Source organism: Danio rerio, chromosome 5, assembly GCF_049306965.1.
Source record: "Danio rerio strain Tuebingen ecotype United States chromosome 5, GRCz12tu, whole genome shotgun sequence".
NCBI lineage: Eukaryota > Metazoa > Chordata > Actinopteri > Cypriniformes > Danionidae > Danio > Danio rerio.
This window is the reverse complement of record NC_133180.1, coordinates 24,713,107-24,732,422: the sequence shown is the minus strand read 5'-3', so window position 1 is coordinate 24,732,422 and position 19,316 is coordinate 24,713,107. Positions and strand designations below refer to the sequence as shown.

At 33.8% G+C, this 19,316-nt stretch overlaps 2 protein-coding genes across 4 annotated transcripts; both read right to left on the bottom strand.

Annotated features, from left to right (window-relative positions):
- Positions 1 to 1,365: 1,365 nt before the first annotated feature.
- gps2 (G protein pathway suppressor 2) lies at positions 1,366 to 12,870 on the bottom strand. 3 transcript variants are annotated; one of them, NM_001431107.1, is made up of 13 exons: positions 12,742 to 12,870; positions 12,326 to 12,349; positions 11,848 to 11,965; positions 9,853 to 9,962; positions 9,627 to 9,739; positions 8,026 to 8,105; positions 7,842 to 7,921; positions 7,522 to 7,696; positions 7,352 to 7,435; positions 4,993 to 5,069; positions 4,784 to 4,879; positions 4,517 to 4,600; positions 1,366 to 2,291 (listed from the first exon to the last, which is right to left on the bottom strand). In NM_001431107.1, exons 2-13 carry the CDS (start codon positions 12,326 to 12,328, stop codon positions 2,199 to 2,201), a joined length of 1,113 nt encoding a protein of 370 aa, NP_001418036.1. In that variant the 5' UTR covers positions 12,329 to 12,349; positions 12,742 to 12,870; the 3' UTR covers positions 1,366 to 2,198. The 3 variants fall into 3 exon arrangements, with proteins under 3 accessions (NP_001418036.1, NP_957267.2, NP_001418037.1); NM_200973.4 differs by having other exon boundaries at positions 12,326 to 12,870; NM_001431108.1 differs by lacking the exon at positions 12,326 to 12,349.
- A 1,113-nt stretch (positions 12,871 to 13,983) lies between these two features.
- Positions 13,984 to 16,251, bottom strand: gabarapa (GABA(A) receptor-associated protein a). Its single transcript, NM_001013260.1, has 4 exons — positions 15,983 to 16,251; positions 15,226 to 15,304; positions 15,010 to 15,128; positions 13,984 to 14,890 (listed from the first exon to the last, which is right to left on the bottom strand). Exons 1-4 carry the CDS (start codon positions 16,070 to 16,072, stop codon positions 14,810 to 14,812), a joined length of 369 nt encoding a protein of 122 aa, NP_001013278.1. The 5' UTR covers positions 16,073 to 16,251; the 3' UTR covers positions 13,984 to 14,809.
- Positions 16,252 to 19,316: the final 3,065 nt, after the last annotated feature.

The window sequence follows — 19,316 nt, the reverse complement described above, 5'->3', positions numbered from 1 at the left end:
TGTGTTTATACAGACAGCATGTTATAGCCTCCCCCCTAAAATATAACACTATATATGGAAAGCATCGTCAATGCACCGTGATGCACCGAGATATCGAATTGAATCGAATCGATGGCATGATAATCGTAACCGAACCGAACCGTGAGACCAGTATATGTTCACACTTCTAATATATATATATACAGTTGAAGGCAGAATTATTAGCCCATCTGAATTATTAGCCTCCGTTTATTTCCCCCCCAATTACTGTTTAACGGAGAGAAGATTTTTTCAGCACATTTCTTAACACAAGTTTTAATAACTCATTTCTAATAACTGATTTATTTTATCTTTGCCATGATAGACAGTAATTTTTTTACTAGATATATTTCAAGACACTTAAAGTGACAATTAAAGGCTTAATTATGTTAACTAGGCAGGTTAGGGTAATTAGGCAAGTTATTGTATAATGACGGTTTGTTCTGTAGACTATCAGAAAAAATCTATAGCTAAAAGGGGCTAAAAATTTTGAGCATAAAATTGTTTTATGCAAAATTAAAAACTGCTTTTATTCTAGCGGAAATAAAACAAGAAAATTTTACATACATACTGTTCTGACTTCAACCGTATATAAATACAATTTTAGCTATTAAAAATCTTAAATATTTGCATTAACATGCAGTGTGGGCAGTGAGTGTAAGTGTCTTTTAAATGATTGCTAAAACTCAGAAAAATACAAAATCAACAAAATTTTGGGATGTTCACCAGTACAAGGGACAGCCTACAAAATGAACATACAGTGCTCAGCATTAATAGAGTACACCCTATTTTGAAAATGAATATTATGTATTTTGGTGCATTTAAACAAAACAGATTTAATAAATAGATATAGTTAATATATAAAATTTTAGTCACCAAACATATTTATATATTTATATTTTTATACATATTTATTTTTATTTTTTTGCTTTTCTTGATTTTTCCTCTTTTTTTAAAATGTGTATTTAATTTTTTCTGTAACATGAATTTAGGTGTACTAGTTTTTGGACCGTTATTGTCAGTTATTTTGTTAGATTCACATTTGGCTTTAGTACTGATCAATTTAATGTATATGCACAAATATGATATTGTACAGCATCCTATTAAAAATAAGAATTTAAAAGATTTGTGAGGGGTGTACTCACATATGCTGATCACTGCATCTAAACTGAGCTAAAAAATATTTAAATTGAGTCGTTGCCGAGTTACTGACAGAACATATCAAATCTTATCCAATGTCAAGTCATACTATAACCATCATCCGATGTCAGGTCATACTATAACCATTCAATTAAGAGACTCCTCAAACAGACTACAAATATAAAAACGACAATCAAAAAAAACAAGTTTTCTACACAACCATTTAATACTATTTTAAGAAGCTCCTTTAACAGATTAATAAAATGTATATTTCATGTGCACTTTTGTGAAATTCAGTTGGTTGGCTTAAAACATTTACAAATTAAAATCATATGAAAATATTACTTTTCTGTGGCAGCTTTCCTCGGCATTCATCAATGTTAATGCAAGTTACAGATGGCCCTGAGTGGGAGTCCTTGTCAAATCAATATTTACAATGTTGGTTTTGTTAGCGCACGTTGTTATTCTTTAGGTGAACGATTAATTTAAAAAGTGTTTTGGTAATCTTCAAAATCGGAACATTTGCTTTAGTTTGACGGCTTCACACACATTATTCTTAACCACAGGCCTCTTACCGTTAGTTTGCTATGAGAGAATGATGTGCAAAATAATTCCCTAATCCATATTCCAGTTAAGTTAGAAGTACATCCACAAACTGAAATAAGTCTTAGCAACTTCCAGCTCTTGTAGACTTTCAAGAACTTGAAATTGTAATATCTGAACGCATTTCTGCATTGTTCAGTTCAGGTATAAAGCCAGATTTAACTTATGTTGTGGTAGTATTTAATACGACTAATGTTGGCACAGCTGTTGTCAAATGAATAAAAGAAACATTCAGACACATCTCACTGTAATGTTCAAATAAACCCGGTTACAAAGGCAGATCTAAGAAAGAGAAAAACGATTGGGACGTGACAGTAATAGTCATGTGTTTTATGTTGTAACACGATGCCAAGCGTTGTGGGCTGTGTAGCTTTAATCCAAAAGCCTGCGAATCTTTCCTTCTACCCCAACATTCTGCATTGAACTAAAACGAATGGCTATTTGCCATGGTGGTAAAACCTCTGCCCTGATTGGCTGTGAGAGAGGTAGGCGTGGCGAGGGGTTGCTTGAGAGGAGCTTTGAAACGTAGCCTGTAGAGCAAAAGGAGAAACAAAATAAAGTCACTTCAGTAGTTCCTAAAGATATGAAATATACTTGTGTTGGTGGCCGGATTAAAGCACACCATTTACCCGCATGACAAAAATATACTACAATATATGACAAAAAAATTAAGTTAACAACAATAATTGTATTTATAATGAGACGATTTCTTTTCGATGAGTGAAAAAAGACTGTTGGAATAAAAAAGAAATTCACCATTTCTCCTACATTTATGCTATTCAGGAGCCATGTGCACCCATTGGCGGGTAAAGTCTGCTTCTTTCAGGTTCAAAGTAAACTTGAATGGCAAAGCATTTTAGATATGTATATAGAATAGCCTATGTAATAGATTAACATAAAATAAATGAGAAATAAATGACAGAAAAGGGAATAAAAACAGACAATACTCTAAAAATAATCAAAATGACAAGATTAAAATATGTAGATTAACCAAATGTGTTGATTAATCATTACTAAAGGTGTTCATATATTTTGCAGCCAGATTAGAGCAGTCATTTCATCCTCTTTGAGTCTATAGGAAAGTTTTTCTGAGTCGCTTAGACTTTTAAAAATAAATTATTTAATGTTTCTCTCACGACAAGCCAAGCGAAAGTAGGCTTAAGTTAGAAGTTAATGCAAAAAGGCATACAAGTTTTCAAAAGCCAAATCAAAAGATGAATCCTGGACATTTTAGGAGATTTAGACGAATTTAAGTGCCAAAAAGGTGCGTCTTTATGGGTCTGCAGAGCACGTGAGACTGTCTGTGGGAGTGTTGACAGTTCACGCAAGTGAAGAAGATTTTCCAGTACTTAATTGATCGCAGATGTTTGGTTATGTTGCGCAGATACAAAAAAAAAAAAAAAAAAACGTATAAAAAGATCATAATAATAGTAAAAAAAATATGTGTCACTAGTTATACCTGGGCAGCCGCTCAAGTAAAGTTTGTGTGGGAAGCACTGCACTTTCTTTATACATACATACATACAGTGCTGTGCAAAAGTGTTAGGCCACTAGTATTTTCACCAAAAAAAAAAAAAAGGTTTAAAGTTGGTTATTTCTTTATTTTTCTGTCGCATGTCAGTTTGAAATATAAAGCTACCTGAAAAACTATGGGCAAGTGTATCAAGTGTTTTAAATGCAAAGTTTTGTCATACCAAATGTTAATTTGGTTAATTTACTAAAATATATTAATGCGTCCACCTTTAAAATGTGGTTGTCTCAAGTATATGCATTATTTCCACTTGGAAATGGAAATAGATTTTTCAAACTGACAAAAATATAGAAATAACTGACGTTAAACTTTTTTTTTTTTTTTTTTGTAAAAATACTAGAAGTCATTTGTTTCTATATTTTTGTCAGTTTGAAAAATCAATTTCCATTTCCAAATATTATTGTTTTCATGAATTGTATTTACACATGGAGAATATTGACTACACAAGGAGTCTGCTAAGAGTCAGTGCTCCACACAGAGATCTGATCTGATCATTATCCAGTCTGTCTTAAATGGCTTCCAGAGAAACAGAACAAACTAAGAGAAACTGAGTTCAGAAGAACTTTGGCAAGATCTCTAAGTTGCTCTAAGATTTTCACAAACAGTACATGTGTGTGAAAATACTGTAAAATGAGGATGCTTTCAAAAAATAATGCATAAGTACATTTTATCAATTAACTTAATTACTAAAGCATGACAAAACTTTGCATTTAAAACATTTGCCCATAGTTTTTCAGGTAGATTTTAAACCTTTTTTGTGGAAATACTAGTGGCCTAAAACTTTTGCACAGCTCTGTACATCACTGGAATACTAAATTCTTCCAGCAATTATTGGTTCATTAAAAAAAAACTATACATTTAGACTTTCTCAGTCAGATATCATACATACTATCATTCAAACTTGTGAGGTTGGTAATATTTTCAAGGTGTAGAGACAATGGGCAAAGTAAAAAAAAAAGTAAATAAAAGAGAGGTATATGTATATCGAAACATAAAAAAACAACAAGAACTGGAGTAATGCATACTTAAAATTCTGTTTAAACAGAATAGGAATAGTTTTATTCATTACATTTAAGTTTTAAAATGGAACCTTTTTTTAAAATAGTAATAAATTATTTCTTTAACCATTTGCTGTGACCTTGCTGAATCAAAATACCTCACTTATTCTATAAACAGTAGTGTATAAATATACATAAATACAAGATATAGTATAAAGAAACTTACTGCATGTGCTTGCTGTGAGGGCGTTCCATGGGAAAATGCACCTGGAGATGCTGGCCTTTGCGAATGTGTATAAGATATGCCAGACTATAAAAAAGAACAGAGCAAAGGTTTTTTTAAATGTTGAACAGGCCACAAAAGCAATACAAAGCATCCATTTTAATCATCTTTACATTAAAACAATTATAGTACAGCAAAGCCTAATATCTCCAATGCTGCAAAATCAAGACTGTGGCAATACAGATTTCATGCGGTGGTTGTGGCTCTGACCTTGCCAGGAGGAATCTGCACAGCAATAGGAGGAGTGGACAGCAAACTCGCAGCGCTGACATGAAGAGCCTGTGGGTGCATGGGCCTCAGGGGACTCTGAAAACATCAATGGGAATCATGCTTTAATTTAATTACACAAACACAGCTGAATCCCTCCACTGAGTTGACGTAGTTTGAAAGAAATGCACTTCCTGACCATCTCCACTTACAGAGTCTGTGAAGCCGGACTGCTGGTTAGCATGTTCCAGCTGTTTCTGAAGGGGAATCCCAGCGCTAGGGATGTAGCCTAGAAAAAGATGGAAAACAAAAGAGTTTGTGTAGCTATCTGCCAAAAAACTGACAGAGGAAATATTACCCCCTAAAAATACAGACTGACTGAGTTCCCCACCTACACCCATTTAACATTGTGTGTGTGTAAGAGAGAGAGAGAGAGGAGGGCTACTCCTATGACAACAGGATGCATATATACATAATATGTAAAAGTTTAGTGAGTGATATAACTCACGTGACCTAGTTTGTTTTGAATGACTAAGCAGATGACGCTCTGGCATGGCTGGAATTCTCAAACTTCAAACTCTCAAAACTTTGGCATTTGCTTGATTTTAGGTTTGCAGAGATTTTGGAATCACAAAATCCTGGAGGGTCTGGTTAACACTTAAAAAAAAAATCATAAAACAAACCAAAGTGACCTTAGATGTTTTAAATTGGGGGGTAGGTCCAGTTTTTGTTTTACTGCTTTCAATAAGCTTGCTAACTAAATAAAGATTGTAGATTATGATTTAAATCTTGCTGCTAAAATGTTGACATTAATGTCAAAAAATTTAACTGAGTGTAGAATTTTATTTTAGTCTTACGACATATTTTTCATTTCTAAAGTGATCTGCATACGCTTCATTTCATTAGTGTAGGTAACGTACCTAAAGCTGTAACTGCAACATTGAATATCATTTTACTTCAAACTAATATTTAAATAAACATTTGATTTCAAAAGAATTCTGTAGCGCAGGGTTTATAAACCTGTGGCACACATGCCACCATTTGCAGAATTACTGCCACATAAACAATAGAAACATTGATTGCAGTTTGTTAAAGGATTTAAAAGCTGTAAATGATGGATATTTTTGGAGCTGCTTTTTGTTTGTTGTTTTAGGCTATACTCACTCAGTTTAGCATTCAGTTTGTGTTAAAGTTCCAATATCTCTATTAAAGAGGTGGTCCAGAGTGTATTTTTAAGGCTTGGATGCATTTATAAAAATGCAAAGCAATGTGTGCTCATGCTTCATTTGTAGAAAATCACGTTACTTTTTCATATATCTTAATTTGATTATATACAGCTACTCAGCTAAAATGAAAACAACTGTCATATTTCCTAGCTCCTCCAAAAGGGCCGCCCTCAAGAGGCTCTGATTGGTCAGCTAATATAATGTGCTGTGATTCGTGTATCGGCTCCACGTCAACAGGAAAAGCGTCACACCTCTACAAGCACGCACTTTGCCTCAGCTGTGTAAATACTGTCCATCAGTTTGTGCCTGAATCAGTCAGAAAATGACACAGAGAAGACAGCTGAACCTCACACCTGCTCTCTAAAGTAAGATCTGACAAGTGTCTTTCACACATATTCAGATGTAGAACGCAGGGAAAGCACCGCATAGAAAGACACTGCAGCGCTGCTGAAAATTGTGGGTGTTTACAGCGGTTTGATGGAAAAATATGAATTTGTAGCTGAATAGTTAATAATGCCAAACAGCATTTCCTGTTGTTACATCCTTGTTTACGTTCTTGCTGTAACATACCCTTAACGCTTGAAACAATGCATATAATTGATCAATTTTAACAAATAAAAACACTTACAGGTTGTGGCTAACAATTCAAAGCAACCCACAAATGCTAGCTATATATTTTTTTAATTCTCTGGAACATAATTAAAATAAACTGTAAGAACTTCTCTCTTTGTGTCGTGTCCTTTAGTAGCCCAAATACAGGAACAGAACAAGCTGCCTGGTAAAGCAGTGTTTGGACGGCATTTTAGCTTTCTCTGCTATAACATTACAATGCCTTTGGCCACGTGCCTTCACTGCGCAGAGTGCAGTGGTGCGTAAACTGAAGTGTTTGTGATCTCACTAGCCTGGATGTATTTTTTGTAGTCCTCAAACTTTGTTCGCTGTAGGCTTTGCTAAGCTAACTCTGTAAAAGCCAATGTCTCCCCTTTGCATTGAACTTTCAGTGTATTTCATTCAGAGATGTTGTTTATGTTCACACATCAACTAAAGTTTAAAGTATGACATCGTACCACCCCTTTAAATAAATTCTGCTGTTTATTTTTTCTAAAACATTGTGCTGACTCTTTACTCTGGGGCTGAAGATTGAAGTGTGTTCTCCATGTTTTCCTTTTTTTGTTATAATTCAATGTTATTTACCAACAATTTTAGTCTTCTTTGTAACACCTCCGAACAAAACCCCTAGACATAAAAGAAGGTCTTCACAATGGTATGCAAAATTCCACACCCAGGTAAGAAAGTGATAGCCACTTGATGCCTAAAAGGTTGCCAGCCTCTGCTATACACACACCTGGCTGAGAGGTGAAGTGACTGTGAACTGCATAGCCTTGCTGCTGATGGGGCAGGTACTGCATGGTCTGGAATGCTGATGCACCTTAAAACAGAAAGACATAACATCCCAAATTCATACCATGTTCTCATAAAACAACAACAAAAACATAAATAATACAAGCAAGGCACCTCTTAGTTGTGAACTACTGGCATAGTTGGCTGGCACAGGCTGACTGGAGGCAAAAGGTGATGTATGCTGCGTCTGGGTGACTCCATACGGGCTGTGACCTGGCTGCGCTCCCGAATATTGGCCGTGCTCTGATCCACCTGCACTAAATCCTGGCTGAGACTGGAAATGACGTGCCTTGGGCAGCAGTAGGAGATGAGCACACAGATCGACAATAACATAAAACAACTGTGAGATTAAACTGAACCAGGTGACTCTCGATACTAAATGTATATAGGTTTGAACATTGCAGGTACAAACAGTTTAGGCTACATTGACTCACAGGAATGACCGGAGACTGGAAGAGCTGTTTACTGCGTTCCCCAAGCAGAACAGCTGGACGGCCATGACTCACCTGACCCGCTGATGGGAAACAAGCATGGAGCAAAATCAAGTCATGGCATTTTAAAATAAATAAAACAAAGCAAATAGTCTAAATGACACTAAAGATGATAAATAAAGGTCACCTTGCATGCTAAGAATGTGCTGGCTAGGGTGGATAGGCATGTTTGCCTGGTATGTGGCTGAAGTCAGGGTTGTCATGTCACTGTAAACAAACAAAAGAATTGTATATTATTTGGTTGATTCATTTAAAAGTAACATGTCTTGCAGTTTAAAAAAGTGATTTAGAGCATTTTTAATTTCAGAAAAGTACAGTTCAGAATAACCAATGTTTAACCTGTTTTAGATCACAAGAAAGATGGACACTTGAATTATTTTAGAAGATTAGAACCTTTCCATGTTATTTATTTATTTTTATATAATAATTTTTTCAGGGTTTTCACCTTGATTTTTTTGATAGGACAGTAGAGAGCATAGGGAGCAGAGAGAGAGGAAGGATCGGCATAGGACTGCAAGGCGGAATCGAACCCGGGTCGCCGCGAGCACCGGAGTGCATGTGTCGACGCACTAACCACTACACCGCTGCGCCAACATGTTATTTTTTTATTAATTTATTTTTCTTTTCTTTCCTTTTATATAAGAGTAAAATGTTAGTAGTTTATTTTAATATTATTTATATATTTTTATACAACCTAAATGTATGTGTGCGACAGGTTTTGTTTGTTGTGTTTAAAATAGAAAAATTGAAAAGCTGCAGAGCATGGCAGAGTGTGTGTGGTTATGTGATGCATGTTTTCAGAGGTGAACTGTGGATGGGGATCATTTCAGAAACGCTAGGTGAAATGCCAGTGTAGATGCAGATCGTTTTCATTCTCATACGCTGTTTTAAAACTAAAATTCTTAAATTCTTGTGATTGTAAATATGGATTATTCCACCAAGTACTGATTTCATATCTATCTTGAAGTTAAAACACTGGTACTGTGTAGTCTGAAAGTACATGTGTAGTATGAAAATATGGCATCTTTCTTTTTTGTTTATACAAACCAAAGCACTAGCAGTTCACAAAATATAACAAAAATTACATATTTTACTCAAACGCAAAACTATACAATAAAAAAATTTAAAAAAATTTCAGTGTTCTCTTATTTTTTCTCCTTTGCTCTCCTCTGAAAATGTATATACATTTTTTTCTCAATTGCCCTCCAGTGAAATCTTTATTCTTATACAAGTATCTCCCAAGTGATGTTAAACAGAGTAAAAACATTTTTCAAAGTAATTCCTATTATATTTTTCTTCTGGAGAAAGTCTTAGTTTTTTTTTGTTTGACTGGGATTAAACTAAAACATTCAAACTGGTCAATATTCTCAATAAAAGGTCAATACTATTAGGCTATTAAAAATGTTGTTTTTATTGGCTACAGAACAAACCACTGTTTACCAATGACTTGTCTACTTAAGCCAAATTGCCTAATTAACCTAGTTAGGCCTTTAAATTGCACTTTAGAATTAATACAAGTATTTAGCAAAATAACTAGTGAAAATGTATTTACTGTAATCATGGCAAAACAACATTAAATTGGTTATTAAACTATTATGATTTAAAATGTGTTTGAGAAAATTAAACAGCTCTTGGAAAATATTTAAAAAGCAATTCCAATTTCACAAGTGGGCTAATAATTTTGCCTACAGCTGTATATAGTGTGTGTGTGTTTTTTTAAATATTTACCTCTGTTCTTTCCGACGTCTTTTCTCCTCTTCATGTAGAACTTTTTTCAGTTGTAAGAAAAGCTGGTGCTTCTCCTCTTGAAGGCCCTGCAGCTTCACTCCCATCTTCATAATCTAAAGACAGAACAAAAGAAATTAAGGCTTGCTGAGGACTCCTGAACAATAATCCTGCAACAATATCTGCAAATAACTCCCAATGTTTAAATGAGCCAATCATACAGACTTACTTGCTCTTTAGTCTCCTCTAAGGACATCCTCTCCTCCATCTCCTTCTTCCTTTTCCTCTCCTCCTCTTCTTTTAACTTCTGTTCCATCATTTTGTCAACCTCTTCCTCCTCTGAGATACACAATAGACAATTATGAGCAAAAAAAATCTTTGAAATGTAGAACTAGCAACATATGCAAATGATTATCTCTGTACATGTATAAGATTAATATTAACATTTGTAGAAAAAAAAAAGTATACATACAACCTGGGCTTCTACAGGTTTCACCAAGTCAAAATTAAGACCTTTGAAGACCATTCGGATGAAATTTCAGACTTATTAGTTCAGACTCATCTAAACCCTTTAAGATTTTTACCTAGTTGTGTACATACACTTTTTAAAAATAACTTTTCTTATCTAAAAAACTGTAATAAACTAAATGTACAACAGTCTGGTCACGAATGTGTCCTCACCACATGTGGTCTATAAACACATGGAGAATGTACAAATCTTATTGCGAGGAAGATATTTAAATCATATAGGCTGTTTTCAATCATGTAGTTCTGGTGACACGCGTAAATCAGATAGAGGGCAGGAAATAAAAAAACGATTGGAAGACAAAGTTTGTATTTTTGCGATGCATACTATATTTCAAAGGAGATATAAATACAAAAATAACCACATATGTTAGGCATGATCCTTACATCATGAAGAGGGCAGTTTTCACTGAACTGATTTATTTGCCAGTCATCGATGCGGTACATAGTGTATAACAATTATGTTACATTAAAAATACTGTAGTAAAGTACTATAGTGTTGGATGCATACTATAGACAATTACTTGAATTAAACTATTGTAGTAATATTGTTTCTGTGGTACAACACGACTGTAGTAATAAATTATTCAAAAGGATTCAATTTTCTACGCTATAATTACAATACACCACAGCTAACACTAACAGTATTACAGCTTATGCTGCTGCATTCTGTAGAAGTCATTAAAAAAAAAGAGTTATACACATTATACACTTCAATATGTGGTTCAAAAACATATTATAAATTACTAGTTTTTCCTCATGCGGATATCTTCCAGACATAACGAAATAACAAATGAAAGCATGCAAAAGTGTGGACACATTGTCTACATTATTATTCATTTATTTTTGTAAAGGGGGAAAAGTGCTTCACAATAATAACCGTCTAGTTCAGTTGCAAGGGTTGCATTTCTTTTTTTGTTCAGTCGATGAACTTAACAACAACAAACAATAACCGCTGCTGCGCATCTCAATGTTTATGTTACAGTTGTTTATTCCACCAAAATGCCAGTAATGACTTTTGATTACTGCAAAACATGAAGGAGATTTCATTACATCGATTACATGGCAAATTACGTTATTTATGTTCTCCTGGATTTTGTATAAGTGTATTGGTGTCTGTATCTGATTTAAATAAAACACATTAACATATTTATACACATAGCTAGACCTGTAAGTAATCTTTATTGGTGCTGTCAAATGAATTACTGCATTCAAGAAAAGTTTGTACACATGGATGATTATTACATGCTGTCTTTTCTTCCATTTATCAGCCAGTTTCTTGAACTTTTTCCTTTTCATGAGCTAAAATATTTGGAAGTCAAGAAGGGCTGTTCGGCATTTCTTATTTTAGCGAATTTAACAATGATAAACAACATAAAACAGAAACATGTGTATGTTCTGATAGCGATTCCTATATAGAAGAATCACTTCCAGCCCTCCATCTGAATTTCACACGTCATCAATGACATCAAGTGAACACAACCTATTGGTATATAGTCTTATAAATAGAGTGTTAAAAGTTTTTTGAGATGGATTGCTGGTGACTGTATGGAAAATTAAAACCTGTTAAAATGATTGAAGACATACAAGTAAAAATTTCAGTGGATTTAAGACGTTTTAAAGCCTAAAATTAGTTTTTTGAATTTTAAAACATTTTAAGACCCCGCGGACACCCTGTACAACAGACTCCAGGACTCACCTTGCCTCTTGCGCTCCCTCTCTCTCATGATGTGCTTGTGTAAGGCACGTGCCATGGCATTAGACAGTTTGGGCCTCTCCAGAAGAGCCGGCATGATGGTAGGGATTGGTGGTGCCAGCTGAAGTAGAGATGGCAGGAGGAAAAAAAAAAAAAAATCATACTATAGTCTATACAAATTACAAACTCCATATTTTAAAACCTACAGTTAAGCATTAACATCTATATTTTCAACACAAAAAATAATTTTGGACTTTAGTGCCCTTACCCCAGCTACAATTCATTATTTTGTTATTTTACCTTGCTAAATGACAGGTGTTAAACGCATAACTGACCTATTAACATTATTACTATTGCTGAACAGCACAATTTAAGTTTGTTATTTCACAGTGTTTCAGGCTGACAAGTCACAAACACAAACTAAAGGCATCTGTCAAAAAGTTGACAAGCCTTGCTGACGTTGTTTAATAAACCAACTTACCATATCAATTCTAAAAACAAAAGACTACGAGTTAGAGCAAAATGTGAATTAAAAGAAAGGGTATGTGGTAATGAGAAGCAATAAAATGCAGCAAACTCCCTATTAGCTCTGTAACGACTTAACAAGCTAGCTGGCTATGCTTGCAGTAACCTTAATGTTTCGATAATCGATTGTGCCAAGATGTTCAAGAAAATAATTGATAAAAAATAGACAAACTTTTACAGGCGAAAGTGAGTTCAGTATTTTCTTTTTACAGTAAAATCGATTAACACATGACTATAAGGCTAGCAGCCTTGACCATCAGGCTAACAGGCTAACGGCTCAAGTAACAGCTTAGTCAGCTAGCTTGCAAAATCAGCGCACTGAATAAAAAAAAACTCTTGCAATGAAACTCTTGGAATCTTCATATAACGCACTTTTGTCCGTTTCTGAGATTAAAAGTATGCTGAGCTTGTCTGAAGGCTTTCCGTAAAGAAAAAATAAACAAGTATATCAGTATTTAACCAAAATAAGGAGGACAGGAAACCCAGTTTGGCGCACTTCCGCTGGGCGTGTCTTGATGACGGCAAGTAAAAGGGGTACAAACCGTGTTTTTCTCTTCAGTTCAGTGATTAGATCAGGGCCCAAACTTTTTCATGTAAAGGGCCAAAAGCCAAATATCATTGAGAACCGTGGGCCGAAGGTAAATATAGCAAATTATATGACATTAAAGCAGCCATAATTTCCTATTTTATTTTATTAGATTATGTTAGGTTACTGTGGGCCAGCTTTGGCCATCCCTGAATTAGGCATATCATGCTTATAATCGGTAAAATGTTTTTTACAACTACAGCTGTTTAACTTGGCTGTGTTCATAAAGCATCTACAATATCTGTAAACATTTTAATATATTATTATTTTAAATTTTTATGTTATTATTAGTGTTGCGCAAAATATGCACAGGGGCAGATTTGGTGATTTTGGGGCCCTAAGCAATTTCAGCCATAGGGCCAAAGTCCTAAAATGAACCCTTTCTACTTTAATAAAATTTTATTTTATATTGCTGTATTTTTTAAATCACTCATTCTTCTTTTCAACATTTTAAAGTAATGCAATCTCTACATTTTATTGGTTAAATCCATCCCTGTATATGCATATACATCAAAACAAAATGCTTTACTCCTTTGCTTCTCCTCAGGAATTAATACATCAGAATCATTATGGCGAAATGTTTAAATTATGCTTGAAAATCTAAGCTAAATCCAATTTGCATTTGTATGTTTTACCTTGAGGCCGCACAGTGGCTCAGTGGTTGGCACTATCACTCACAGCAATAAGATGGCTGGTTCGAGTCCCGAATCCGTTGGCATTTCTGTGCGGAGTTTGCAGCATGTTCTCCCTGTGTTGTCATGGGTTTCCTTCAGGTGCTCTGGTTTCCCCCACAGTCCATGCGCTATAGGTAAATTCATTAAGCTAAATTGGCCGTAGTGTATGTGTGTGAATGTTTATGGGCGTTTCCCAATACTGGGAAGGGCTTGCGCTGCGGAAAAGATATGCTGGATAAGTTGGCAGATCATTGCGCAGTGGTGACCTCTGATAAATAAAGGGACTATTAAGGAAAATGTTTTATCCTACAGGTACATTTGATGTACTACACATAATGAATTTCATATGCTTAATTTGATATAAAAGCTTTTATCTCTTAAACAACAACAAAAAAGACACACAGCAGATACTCTCGATTTTAAAAAATGAAAAAAATAAAGACCATCAAAGACACACATAAGCAAATATTGTTTCACATCAGGTTTATAATGGTGACAAGCTTAAGATTTGTGGCCATTACAATTAAAGCTTTTAGGAAAAAAAAACGAAAAAAATAAACACACCAATCCATAATACAAATGTGCAAAAAAGCCAATCAACTCATGAACCTTAATAATAATAATAATAAAAATCAAATAAACATTCGATCTCCTACATCAACTGAAATGAAACCTTTTAAACAGTTTATTCAAATAAACAGCAATCTTAACCTGTTTTAAAATAATAATTGGCAACAGTACACAAACACACATTCACACTTTACATGGTATGATAGTCCAGTATTATAAATGATTTTGGTCTGTGCAAATAGGGTGGCTAAAAAAAAACTAAATAGACTGCAGTAGCACAACTGCATGATGCATGGCGGTGCGGAGTAAAAATGAGGAAAAGTGAAAGGAGAAGTGTAAAACATTGAAAGAGCCTTTATGGATATGAAACCCACTAAAATTTACTGAAACGGACCAAAGCTAAGATTTTTCTAGGTCTGTCTTAGTAAAGCAAGACTGAAGGGGGAAATTCTTAAACCGAAAAGAACAAAATGCAGGCAGCATGGAGTACAAACAAGATTTCATAAACAGACTAGGAGGGGGATATGAAAGTGCATTCAACATGTACACCTCAAGTAGCCTAACGTATTGATCATTTTATTTTAAAGACTGGTAATGTGGAGCAAATTGGTTACACGTCTTTCAAAACATCCCCATACACGCTTTCATCACTGTAGGCAATGTAAAGGAAAAAGTCTTCTTCGTGATGCTCCTAAAAGAGAAACAAAGAGGAATGCTTAATTATCTTATGAAAGCATACGTGTAGCAAAGGGGTAAGCTGTAACAAACAAATAATCAAGTTCGTTATCACAAAGGGTACGAGGTGTGTACCTGGTAGAGCAGTCCCATAGTGGCTGATGTGGGAGGAATGACATTGTTGACAAAGAAGAACAGGGCATCTTCAGCCCTCAAGTGGATCCTTTTTCGAATAAGGAAGTAGAACTGCCCAACTTCAGAAATAATGAAAAAAAGTGTCAAAACATATTTTCATATTTTAATACCCTTAAAAATTATACAAAAGTTTATGCAGTTTTTTAACAAACTAACCTGTGAGGTCAGACGGGACGAGGTATTTCTTTTTGTCCAGATCTCCTATTCTGGCTTTGGGAGCTTTTTCAACAATAACCTGCAGAAAACAAATCAGTGCTGAAAACAATGTGCCAGTCAAGTGAAAACAACAGCAACTTTCAGTGCTATAATAACATGAGTAATGGGTATTCCCCTAGATTTGCTGCTGATATTTGTACTGACGACACATAATGCAACTGAAAAATAAACTGGTGTGAGGCCACATGGTATCGTGTCAGAAAACCCTGTATTTTTAATGAATAACGTTACTCATTTTGTTTTCAGCCCAGTCAAAACATGCACAGCTCATTTCAATAATTAAATGTTATGCAAAGCAGTTCATGTTTTTGTACGTTTAACACATTAATATGTGACGTTAGTATCATTAAACGTGTGTGTGTGTGTATATATATATATATATATATATATATATATATATATATATATATATATATATATATATATATTCTATTCACAGTAGTTTAAACGATGCCACTATTTCCAAACGCTAACGTTAACTGACGCTAACGCTAGTTGTTCCATGAAGGACAGCTTCAAAACAACAATCTATTAAACAAATATAGGGATTACATCACGTTTTTTAATCGAATACGCCATTTTCATAAGATTTAACATTATAAATCAGCGTTGTCACGGTGTAATTCGTCGGTAACGTTAGGTCTATATTATCTGTGAGCGCAGGGCCCAACAAAAACAACTCATTTGTCTGACTTACAGGCACTCTGTCCGGGTACTTCTTTCTGATTTTTTCCCCCTCGGACCGTCGCTTCTCGAAGGGATGCTCTTCTTTGTACATAAACTTCATTGTCAAGGTTTGGGAGATCTTCAAAATCTCCAAGAAAACCTGCCGTCGGTAGTGTTTACAAACTAGATCAGGGTTTTTTGACAACTGCGTCGGAGGGCGGAGGGATATACAAGGAACAAGGGAGGCGGCGTACGTCAAGTTACGTCAGCTGCGTAATGACATCAGCAGTATTGAAGATCATCAGACCAAGTGGTCGGGACAGGATAACTACGTGGCAAAACCTGAAAGTAAACGCTGAAAAAAGTAGATTAAATTCTATTAGAGTAAATTAGAGTAAATTCTGTCAGGCAAAAGTAGCCTATGGTGTTGAAGTGCACAAGCAGGTGGTTGGAGATCATAAATTGACACCTCACAAAAATTAAATATGATTCCACCAAAAATCCAAAAAAATAGTTTTGTTAAACCACGGTAACCACAAATGCAATATGGTTGTGCTACACTTGCTATCTTAACCATAGTAGGCTACTTGTATAAAAAATACAAAACTTTGCTTCATAAAAAAAAAGTTTAATTGTTCTTGAGGACACTTGCTCGTCATGACCTAAAAGACATCCAAAAGTCAGCTCAAAATCAACTTGATCATCTCTTGTGTACAGACAAACAGTTAATGATCACTGTGACCTATATTTTTCCTCCAGTTTAATTTTGCAAGTGTCATTTGAGTTGCAGTCCTGCAGTGTTGCTTCTCCAACAACCAGCTTGTAACCAAGCACAAAAAACCGATTACACAATTAGAATGACACACATTTAGCTACTTCCTTTTATTTTATTTCTCCCCAAGACAAGCCATGAACAAAACTAACATGCGAGATAGTTTTTGGTGATTAGCAGTTCGATTCTGTTTGAATGCAGTGCACAGTAATGGTTCATTTATAAATTAAAATATTCTCACCCTTAAGTGCTTCCAAATATTTATGTTTCTTTGTTTCAGTTGAAAAAAAAGAAGATATTTTGAAGAATGCTGAAAACCAGTGGACCCTGGCATACATAATAGGGAATTAATACTTTGGAATTCGAGGACTACTGATTTTTTATTGTAACCCAGGTAAAATAATGTTCTACAAAATGTTATCTTTTTGCTCAGTAAATGTAAGAAACACCAAGAGAATAAGAGGTATGTGAATGATGAGAGAATTCTAATATTTGGTTTAACTATCCCCTTAAACTTGATCTGGTTTTAAGTCAGATTTTAACCACAGATGAGATGGAGATGCTTGACATTACTCTAGTAACAAAAGCAGACTGAACAGCTGAATAAATCCTTCTCACACTAATTATGTTTGACAGAAATTAGTTTTGCACATAATAAAGAATACCAGATCCTGTTTAACTGTAGTCTAAATGTTGCAGTCAAAAGCCTATTCAGTTTCTGGCACTCTTAGCTGAAAACCAGTGTGAACCTGTGTATAAAAATTGAATGTCTGTGTGTATAATGCTGAAAGACATACTGACGCTCTAAAGAACCTCTTTACTAACAGTCTCACATTAAAATCTTGAATACTGAACTCCGCATAAACAAGTTCCCTAATGTGACAGTTTATGCAAGTCAAATGACTTCTTAAGAAAATACCATGGGACTCGATTTTGTACATGTGGAAATCATCATGTAAATTTAACAAATAAGGGAACAAGAATATATAGAAGTCAGAAATGATGTTTAACAGAGCAAAGCAACTTTTACAGTGTTTGAATATGTTTTCTTTCCAGAAAAAGTCTTATTAGTTTTATTTTAGCTGGAACAAAAGCAGTTTTTCACTTTTTAAACAACATTTTAAGGTCAAAATTATTAGCCCCTTTAAGCTAGATATTTTTTTCGATAGTCTACATAGTCTAGTCGATAGTAGTTATACATTGACTTGCCTAATTACCAAAACCTGCCTAGTTAACCTAATTAACCCAGTTAAGCCTTTAAATGTCACTTTAGGCTGTGTAGAAGTGTCTTGAAAAATATCTAGACAAATATTATTTACTGTCATCATGACAAAGATAAAATAAATCAGTAATTAGAAATGAGTTATTTAAAACTATTATGATTAGAAATGCTTTGAAAAAAAATCTTCTCTCCATTAAACAGAAATTGGGAAAAAAACAAACAGAGGGGCTAATAATTCTGACTTCAATTCAGTCCCACTGAATTATTAGCCCTCGTTTATTCCCCCTACTGTGAAAATTTCCTTGCTCTGTTAAACATCATTTGGGAAATATAAAAAAAATAAAACAAAATTCAAAGAGGGAATAATAATTCTGACTTCAACTGTGTGTGTGTGTGTGTGTATATATATATATATCAAAACTCCAAAGAAACTCCAAAAAACTCTATAGAACAGAAATAAGCATAAACAGGAAGTTCTCTATTGTGACAGTTTATGCAAGAGAAATTATTTCTTGAGAAAGTATTATGGGACTGGATTTTGCTCATGTGGAAATCATTACGTAAGGTATATGTGTGTGTGTATGTATATATATATATATATATATATATATATATATATATATATATATATATATATATATATATATATATATATACATACACGTATATATGTATATATATATATATATATATATATGTATATACACGTGTATATATATATATATATATATATATATATATATATATATATATATATATATACATACACACGTGTATGTGTATATATATATATATATATATACGTATATATATATATATATATACACATATACATATATATATATATATACACGTATATATATATATATATATATATATACACATATATATATGCATATATATATATATATATATATATATATATATATATATATATATATATATATATATATGTATATATATATATATATATATATATATATATATATATATATATATATATATATATATATATATATATATATACATATATATATATATATATATATATATATAAATTATATATATATGGATAAATCTTTTATAATAAACTGCAATATTCTTCACAGTGACGTTAAAATTATGCGATTCCAATATTGACCCATACTTTTGACTGTATTATGTACATTCCGGGGAAACCAGCTAACTGAGAAAGAAATGTACGTGTGACTTAATGGAAGCAGATCTAAATGGAAGTTTCAGCTGCTTGCAAAGGTGCAAGGTAAAAAGGTGCAAGGTTTAAGCAAAAAAAAAAAAAAAAAATGGATCAAAAAAACATTCATGAATGAAAACTTCAGAGTTTTGACCTTACAAATGAATGAGTTGCATTTT